The sequence below is a fragment of the Buceros rhinoceros genome, unplaced genomic scaffold (genome assembly GCF_000710305.1).
Source record: "Buceros rhinoceros silvestris isolate BGI_N320 unplaced genomic scaffold, ASM71030v1 scaffold29609, whole genome shotgun sequence".
In the NCBI taxonomy this organism is placed as follows: domain Eukaryota; kingdom Metazoa; phylum Chordata; class Aves; order Bucerotiformes; family Bucerotidae; genus Buceros; species Buceros rhinoceros.
Genome location: NW_010433726.1, coordinates 12,119 through 21,587, shown reverse-complemented (window position 1 = coordinate 21,587; position 9,469 = coordinate 12,119). Strand labels below are relative to the sequence as shown.

General features: G+C 36.7%; 1 protein-coding gene across 1 annotated transcript; it reads left to right on the top strand.

The window, feature by feature from the left end:
• The first annotated feature begins 352 nt into the window (after positions 1-352).
• Positions 353-7,846, top strand: DTWD1 (DTW domain containing 1). Its single transcript, XM_010144216.1, has 4 exons — positions 353-628; positions 1,694-1,837; positions 2,419-2,689; positions 7,598-7,846. The coding sequence occupies exons 1-4, from the start codon at positions 353-355 to the stop codon at positions 7,825-7,827; spliced, it is 921 nt and encodes a 306-aa protein (XP_010142518.1). The 3' UTR covers positions 7,828-7,846.
• Positions 7,847-9,469: the final 1,623 nt, after the last annotated feature.

Here is a 9,469-nt window from a genome sequence, read left to right as displayed (position 1 = left end):
TTTCACAAACTTCTAGACACCAATCCTACCAACAGAAAAAAATAAAATTCTGCATGAGTTATGTGAGCGGTATAACTTATCTTAGTAAAATGATGAATGTTCATATATATGCATTAAGGATACAGAACTTGAGCTCTTTGTAGCTGTTTCACTCGTGCTCTCCTGAAATCTGTTTGGAGTTCTTGGTGCTGTAACAACGGAATCAGATTATTATTATTTCTGTTACAGGAAATATCTTCCTTGATACATATTTTTTGCTTAATTAGATCATACAGAATCATTTCCAATAAATTAGTTCATAGTGTATTGCATTTTTATTTAACAGCTATAACGTTGTCTGTTTCAGCTAACCATGTCTTTAAATTCATCTACGCTTTCAAATGAAGAAAACTCTCAGGGACTGAAAAGCAATGCCGAATGTTCGGAAAGTCTAGAATTACAAACTGTGTCGTCGCTGCAAGACAACCCGCTTCAACGATTACAGTTAGCATCGCAAGAAGTACTTGAAAAGGCAAAAAAGAGTGGGAGGTCAAAATGCCCCCGATGCAGTAGTTCGAGGATGTTTTACTGTTACACGTGCTTTGTTCCTGTTGAAACGGTCCCTACCAAAGAAATTCCAACTGTGAAGGTTAATATTTCTTACAGATTTTTTTTAATAATAATCTTGTGACTTTTAGTTACTGGGGACGGGACAGCCTGTCTGTCACCATTTCTTTTCTGATTGACTTTTTATGGGTGTTCATCTTTAACACAGTTATAAGTATGAATAAACTAAAGTTGAGTAAAATTATTGTTCTTACTCGAGGAATTACATGTACAAACACTGACAACGTTCCAGTCCCCGTGTAAACGTTTATGTATCTATTAGATGAGAAGATAAGCTGAACTCACTCTGCTTTTCTTGCAAATGCCTTATGTTTTCACTTAGTTCTTAAAAGTTTCTTTACAGTGCTCTTAACTTCACTCCTCCGTTTCTAAGAACGCTGACCAGAACAGAGTATATTGTGAACACAAAATATGATTTGTCCATAATTAAGAGTGAATTTTACATTGCTAAATGCATTTTGCAGTGCTAAAAGACATTCCTAAATGTCACAGCTAGATAATTCAGATAACCACTCTTAAAACAGAAATAAGAAGTAAAAAGCATAATGCCTCTCAACTAAAATACTTGGAGAAACCATCAAAGAGGACTGAAATATTTTGTAGAATCACCTAGGGACTAAAATGCATTTTGAAAGTTTGAAAGCATTGTGAAAATACATTAGAAGTACTTCGGAAATTTGACGTAGTGAATTTAGGTGTATTTTCATTGAAATAGCCATTTTTGCAATAGGGTGAATACCTAATACATAAAGTATGCATAATTAGGACCATTATGTTGCTAAAATTAAGACCACATCTTATTTGCCTTATTGATATTATTTCTGAAGGGTTTTTCATGCTACCACTGCAGCAATCCAAGCTGCATTCGTTGCATGCTTAGGTGTTTACAGGAACTGAGAAAATGTTAACAGGTGCTACTTGTGTCTAGTTTAGTTCTAACTCTATTAAAACAAAAACATTGCCAAAAATTGTCAAATATGTCTTAATTACATGTCCATAGGTATTTCTCCTGGATTTTGCATAATTTTTTGTCATTATGTACGTGATCATAAATACTGCTTATCTCATTTTTCTTTTCTTACTGCAGTTACCTTTGAAGATTGACATTATTAAACACCCAAATGAAACGGATGGCAAAAGCACTGCTGTGCACGCTAAGCTCCTGGCACCTGATGACGTTACCATTTATAAATACCCTTGCATTCCTGAATATAAAGAAAACAGACACGAAGTAAGACATTTTATATGTAGTTTGGCTCTGCGCTGGGGAGGTGTAGCGGTGTCTTGTGTCCCTCCTGCTGTACACTGCTGGGAGGGAGTGGGAGGAAGGCACTATGTCAATCCAGCCCGTTCCATCTCGTGCTGTCTGTTATATGGGCATACAAACTTCCAGCGGTCACGGACTATCCTCCAAAGCTTATAAAAACTGTCTAACCACCTTGAAATTCATATGTTCACCACCTTAGAAAATGGGTAATTTGATTCATTGTGTACCATAATAAATAATTTGCCCAAGCATATAGAAGCATTCAACTTACTGCAAGTTAAACAGCAGTTAGGTGTTGTGCTCATCATACTCAGCAGCTGCGTGGAAGTGACATTTAATTAAAGATCTCTAATAAGTATCTATTCATTACTTTAACATAGTCTTTTATCTTTCTGGAAATAGAATATTTTTTAGAAGATTTTTTTTCATCTTGTCCTGACTTAAATGTGGGCAGGGATAGAAAATTTCTTGTTCTTTAATGAAACAATTCCTGGTATTTTATTAGGTTTTGTTGACGCTCCAGTTTCTTTCTTTTCTTCATTTAGATTGCACTTATATTTCCTGGCCCAAATTCAGTTTCAGTAAAAGATATTGTTTTCCATCTCCAAAAGACAGTTGTTTGTGACAATGACGATGACTGTTCCAGAGAGCCATTTCTTAAGCAAGCAAAAATAGAACCTAAAGAAGAAGAAGAAAAAAATCTAAACAAATGCATCTCGAGCAACAGGACAGAAGGCACTAGACTGAAGAAAATAGTATTCATTGACAGTACCTGGAATCAGACTAACAAAATAATAACTGATGAACGACTTCAAGGTAAAAATAGAAGTTGATATTGAGATGTTACTGCTACAGAAAATTATATAAATACAGGAATTATTTATGGAAATACATGTATATGTAACAGACTTAAGCATCAGAAAAGTATATGCTTAACTCTGAGTACACATGAAAGATGCCACAGTCTGTTTCAGCACTGTAGAAGACTTCCTGTGCCAAAGACTCCATTAGTGTTCACGTCGTATAATTTGTTTTGCTTTATGATAAGACTAGTATTAAGAAAACATTTACATTTATTTCTCCCATTTCTCTATTGGAACAAATTTCCTCAGTTTCACGGAATGAAAGCTGTCACGTTAAACAATAGAACAACAGTAGTTGGAATGACCTCTGGAGGAAGCCAGAAAGATTTCCTTTGCAGGTGGCTGTCTGCTTTTCCAGGAGATCCAGGGGAGCACTTCTGTACACACTAGTGGCAGACAGGCCACCGGAAGGTGAATGAGGGATCCAGGAGATTCAGCACAAGTATGTCAAGGCTTAGTTACTTTTTCCAATAAAGTTCTTTGTTTCATGGTCATTTCAATGACCTTGGTACTTGCCTGACAAAAAGGGAATGCCTGCTGGCCCTCCACGCCCTCCCATCTTTGAAAGCAAAAACTTGTAATTTCGCAAAAGTTTTTTGTCTTAGGTTCATTACAAGAAGTTTACATTTAAATATTTTAAATAAAACCACAAAAGATAAAACAATTCAGCAATAGCATTCCGTTTCCTTTGAGATAAACAGAAGTTTGAAAGTACTTTCATTAGTGAAGAAGATGCACTTAGCTGGTAGGCAGGCTTTCGAGTTCATACGTAATACATAGAGCTGCTTACTAGTGCCTGCCTTCCACTGGAACCTGCAAGGTATTTCACAGACGACTTACAAGCAGGATGAATGTTGCTTTGCTGTCTAGTCAGTTTATTAAAGAAGCCCACATGTTAGTATAACGTATTGGGTAATTAAAGTCCCGTTACTAAGTATTTAGTTTAACACAAAGCATAATCTATCAAAGAAACTGAAGTATTACTGTCAAGATTAGAGTAATTGCATGTTGCAAGTTACTGTAAAGCATTTGAAACTTATTTTAAAAGGATGTATTTAAGAAAGGCAGACAGCCAGGGGAGCTGAAGATTTCCATGGAAGCTTATGCAGTATATCAGTCCAAAATTTACGATTGGTGTTTTTTCAGAGCTGTTGAATGATGGTTTCCAGTTCCCCCATGTGAATGCTAGTCTACTGGACTTGTCCCTGCTTTCTAGAACTTCATCTCTGTTCCAGATGTATTCCAGTCATCTCTTTCCCCGAGCACCTTTCTGTTGCTGTAATCCCTTCAGGATTGTGACTAGTGCCATGCAAGTCAGTCTCTTACGCACACCCAGGGGAGAATTTTCCTCTCCGTGCAGCAGGCGTGCACAACCCATGCATTCATTGCTTTCCTTAGCGCCTGTCCTAAAGGGCGTACGTTGCATTAGTACTTCTTTTAGAGATTGCAGTTTTGAATTCCAGGATGAATGAGGCCATTTCCTTAGGCATAAACTGATGAAGTTTCTATGTTTTGCAGACATGGAAAATAGAGAACTGTTGTCATTTTTCAGTTCAACTGCAAATGAAGTCATCATCCAACAAAATACTCCTCATACTAAAGTTCAAAAGGGAGTGTTCATAATTCCAAATAAAAAGTAATTGCCATACTTACTCAGAAAGATTAAGTTGCAAGAAATAGTGGATGGAAACATTAACAGAGCCAAGAAAATGTAATGAAAAGCCTTGTGTTTTGTAACCTTCTTTTATAGAGAGAGTAAATGTAGCTAATTGTACTGTAAGAGAAAGCAAATGAGTACATCAATCTTAAAAAATAGCCTAGAAAACTTGGACGAAAGGTACTTCTTAGAGAAGTGGTGTAATCTATCTTTAGAAAGCAAAACTAAATCAGTTGTGTTAAAGACAGGAAATAGTTGAAAGTTGCTAATGTCTAGGATTGATTACTTCATTAGAAGTGATCCCTAGATCAGAAGAGGTTGCATCTAAAGTTCATGATTGCTTTCACGTATGAGCAGTGAAGCTTATTGTTAACATCTTCATGGTTGTTGAAGAAACAGATTGCTTTGGTATTTTTTCCTGTAAGTTTGATTCACTTTGTATTAGCCTAACATTATTTTACTGCTTCCTAGATTGTCTTATACAAGGGCAAATCATACAACTGCCTTAGTAGGGGTTTATTTGGTTGGTTGGTTTGTTGGGGGGGAGGGGGGGGTGCGGTTAGGAGGTTGTTTTAAGTTTGTGCTTGCTTTCATTTCTGCAAGAAAGTAGTAGCCTCTGCCTATGCATAGGTAGGATATTTGAGAGAAGGAAGTTGAGATTCTCTGAGGTAAACTCCCTTCATCCTCTTTTTCTGACAAGTCTCTTGTCCACATGTCATCTTTCTTCTTCCTTCCAAGTCACGCTTGGGGGGGTGCAATGCAAAGATAAAGCGGGAGGTCTGTTATGAGTTGCCACATTCTTTCTAAAATAATACATGCTGACGTGATTCAGGGGGCCATAGCAGAGACAAGGTGAATCCAAGGCATGTAAATCCCTCTTCCTTACCTAAGTCCTTGAGTTACTCATAAACCTTCAGAATCTAAAAGATCAAGAAAGTAGCACAATTGCTGCCATTTTCAAGCTGCTACCTCTTCAGGAAACTAACAGCATGATTAAGATGATAATAGGCACTTCAGTAAGAGCTTAGATTTACTAGCTTCTGTAGGTGCAAACCATAATTACTCATTACTTAAAATTTTCAGCACTAGTATTGTTTGAAGAAGGGAATCTCCCAGTTCACTGTAAAAACTGCATGGACAAAGAGGTCATGGAAGGCTCAGAGTAAGCTTTAGCATATGCATAAACTTTACAAATTACATCTTCCTGATAAGAACCCTTTTAGATGTAGGATCCAATATTCATCATGATGTTACAAGTTTGAGTATTGGATTATTCTAGTGGAGGGAGCACAGGGACTATATAGGATCTAGCATATCAGGAAAAATAGGAGGCTTAGGAAAAGGTGGGAGAACTTTCTGAAAGGTATTGTCTGCCATAAGACACAAATACAGGAAAATAACTTTGGTAAGAGAAGTTCGGTGGCATTATCTAAGCAGATTTAAAGGTAGCTGTATTTCCATTTTGCTCTATCTCAATTCACTGAAGTGTTTATTTCTAATGAGCTCCAAGTATGTGAATGCTAAAAAAGCAAAACCATGTTGATTTCCTTAGAACTGTAAGATTTCATGGGACAGTTATTACAGTTATTGTAATAAAGTACTGCCTTTGGCTGTGTAGATGCAGATACAGTACAGATGATAGAAGCATGCCCAGTAAACTGTAACCCTCAACCCCTTCTCTTTTTTGGTTTGATTATTTAACAAACTGTTTGAAATTAACTAATTCTGCATTTGTGGTAAGCTCAAGTCATGTCAGTGATCTCCCCTTGAATGAGCTTTTGCTTGTATTCAAACCATGAATAGATGGCAGTTCACAGCAGAGGACTCACCCCCTAAACTGAGTTCACTGCTGTGGAGGTGGAGACATCACTGCATTTGATGAAAGTTTTTGCTTTGGTTAGGGGTGAAAATTCTGGTATTGAAACTTCTTGAGGGAAGCAAGTTTAATGCTGTTTCCTATTACCTGTTTTGAGTAAATGTGATTAGGATTATTAGAGTTAATAAATAGGTGACATTATTTTTGAAATTTTTCATTCTGAAAGGCTAACAGTAGCATGTAAATCCAGTGATAGAATCTACTGCTGTTCAGTTTTTTTTAAAAACACCATCGGAGAGATTCCTTTTACTATGCAAGATACCAGACACTACTAACTGAAGCGAACAACCGAATCCCATCTTGCAATTCCACTAGAAAGACCTAAACACAGTTTGAAGGAAAAAGTACAGAATTACAAGTGCTGGGCTACAGGCCAGTTTGTGCTGCTGCATTTGGACCTTACCAAAACTTCTCTGTCCAAACTTCTCCGTTAACTTCCAAGCAATTCTTAAACCATATTGTTCATTATACTATTACTTGTACTAAACCATCCCATGACACTTAGTATCCGATTTTAACATTTAGAAAAGGATAATTTTACAAACTGATCCTGGAATTCTGGAGAGGTGCATGTGCTAGTCTTTGTAATCAGAATGGACAGCTGGATTAACGGAGTACATGTTAAGGTGGTTCTGATTTTGGGTAGTTTATGCCTCTTAAGGAACATAAAAACCAAGATACATGTTTAAAATTAATCTGAATAATAAATCAGTTACTATAGAGACTGTAGTAGATAAAAGATTTTCGTGTGCCATACAGAGACCAAATTTCTTTCATCTTTTAGTTTCTAATAAAATTAATGACCACATTCTGTCATACTTACTCCTGAGTAATCTCAGTGAGATTTCAATTACTTAACCAGCATAAATGAAAAAGTGTCTGGCTCTTAGCAAATATTCCTCAGTCCAGCAGAACTAACAATCTGCAGGGTTCTGTTTTACACCGGAAAGTGCAGAAGATGGTTTATTTATAGTTTTATGAACACTGATGAGTCTTTGTAGGTGTGGGTTTCACTCTTCCCATCTGAAAAGACCCTGCAGTTTGCCCTGGGCAGTTTGTGGGACGTTATGAATGAAAGGTTAACCTAGAAGTTTTAACTGCAAATATGAATTTACAACACTTGTTCATCAAATTTTAAAGTGGCCCACAAAGGAGGACAAAATTATTTCCTCTATTTTACAGGTGAAAAATGGAGGAACAGGAAGAAAAATTACTTGTACATTATCTAGCAGGCTAGCAGCAGTGTCAGAAAACAAAACTAAAGACTTGTTTGCCATCCCATCCACTAATAATCCATATCATCTAATCTATTTTTTTTTTCTTGACAGGGTTGCTGCAAATTGAGTTGAAGACAAGGAAAACTTGCTTTTGGCGTCATCAGAAGGGAAAGCCAGATACATACCTTTCCACAATAGAAGCAATTTATTATTTCCTTGTGGACTATCATCAGGAGATTTTGAAAGAGAACTACAAAGGACAATATGATAATCTGCTTTATTTCTTTTCATTTATGTACACATTGATTAAAAATGCCAAGTGTTGTGCAGGAAAAGAGTAAAATGTCTCTCTATAGGTAAGTAATGCTACATTTTGTTTGTTTTACAATGATAAACCGCACAAGTGTACATTATTTTTGTCTAACTGAAATCTGGAAATAGTACTCTTAACAGCTACAGTGTTTGTCACAAGTAGACTGCATACCTCACGAACTGCACACTTGAGGTTGTAGAACTGCTCAGATGAGCGGTCTGATTAGAATTATTTGAAAACACTTACGCTTTGCTAAGTATTGCTGTGTTCCAACCTACGGACCTGATACGCTCCTCACAGTAAGAGTATTTCCTCGGGTGGGGAGAGGACGACTTGGGCCCTCTTGCCATAGGGAGGGATCTCTCTTGCTGTGAAAAGGAATTGGCATATTAGCTTTTTAGTAGTAGTAGTACTTTTTTCAGGTGTTTTCTTTGCGTTTTACCCAGTAATACTTGTTTCACTAAGCTTTTGACGTCATGAAAGTGAAATAATTAGGAAGCATGTGTGAATTATAACAGCACCACGAGAAACACAGGCTTGAAGTAGAGTAAGAAAGATCATTTTTAAATATATATATATTGAATTCATGTGCCAGGCAATGAGAAAAATCAGCAGTCATGTCTCAGTGCTGTTGAAACAACACATTTCTTACTCACTGGGTTCCTATTGCCATGGAGAGGTTATTCTGGCTTTTTACAATGATTAATGCTATTTCCTTTGCTATGAATTTTGATAGTCTTGACATTTCCATCTGTTCTTTTATTTCTTAAACAAAGATTGTTGTAATATTTTTTCAAAATCACACAAGTATAATAGCTTGAGAAGGAAACTTTCACCCACTTTCAACAAAAATAAAATGAACCCACTGACCTAATGTTTTACAAGAACCAGAGGGGAAAACTCAGAGCCGGGGGTGCGGGGGGGAGTTACTTCCAAGACACATTTCCCTGAAAACATGTTTTTTTTATTTAAAAAGCAAAGGTCAGATAAAAGCTTGTATAAGCTGTTCTTTGTTACTTTGGGAAAGTAGTTTCATAAGGTTAAAAATGGTTTTCTAAATTTAAGGGTTGTGTACCTCACTTTATTTGAGCAACGGGAATTAAAAATCTGTTCCAAAAGTAAATTAATTCTAATTCTCAGGTGAAATCACTGTACAGAAAAGACTTTAAATCTGGAACTCTGGAACACTGTGTCCAGGAATTGGGTTCGGGCTTTTTTTCTTCCAGTGCAACCTCAGTGTAATGCAAGAGTCATTCTTATACCAAGTGACAGAGGCACATCTAATATCTGTAATTAATTATGGTCGGTTAGTATTCCTGTGATAACCTTTTATGAGGGCAGGAAGGAGGTTATTGTCACTGGTGCTGCAAATCTGTTCTGTCTGAGCGGCAGATGTAGTTCACCCTTCTATCTCCTGTTCTCCTCTCTAAATATTTAAATCCTCCATTTAATTTTGATACTGGTATAAGAAGACAATCCATATCATCTACCTCTCACTGAAAATGTCTCAATACCACAGATACATTTTTCCAGCTATGAGACTAAAGAATAATTTTGTTCCACCAAATGAAAGCAATCAAGTGATTAATTCTTTCAAGCGCAATTAGCAGCACTGACCTCCCTGTTCTTTAAAATGAGGGTCATGGGGAGGTAAATGCCAGTCCTGGGCC

Coding starts and splice junctions, on each gene's coding strand:
- DTWD1 (XM_010144216.1), top strand. CDS start 353: ATGTCTTTAAATTCATCTACGCTTTCAAATGAAGAAAACTCTCAGGGA. Junction 629..1,693: donor AAGAAATTCCAACTGTGAAG/GTTAATATTTCT, acceptor TTCTTACTGCAG/TTACCTTTGAAGATTGACAT. Junction 2,690..7,597: donor AACTGATGAACGACTTCAAG/GTAAAAATAGAA, acceptor TTTTCTTGACAG/GGTTGCTGCAAATTGAGTTG.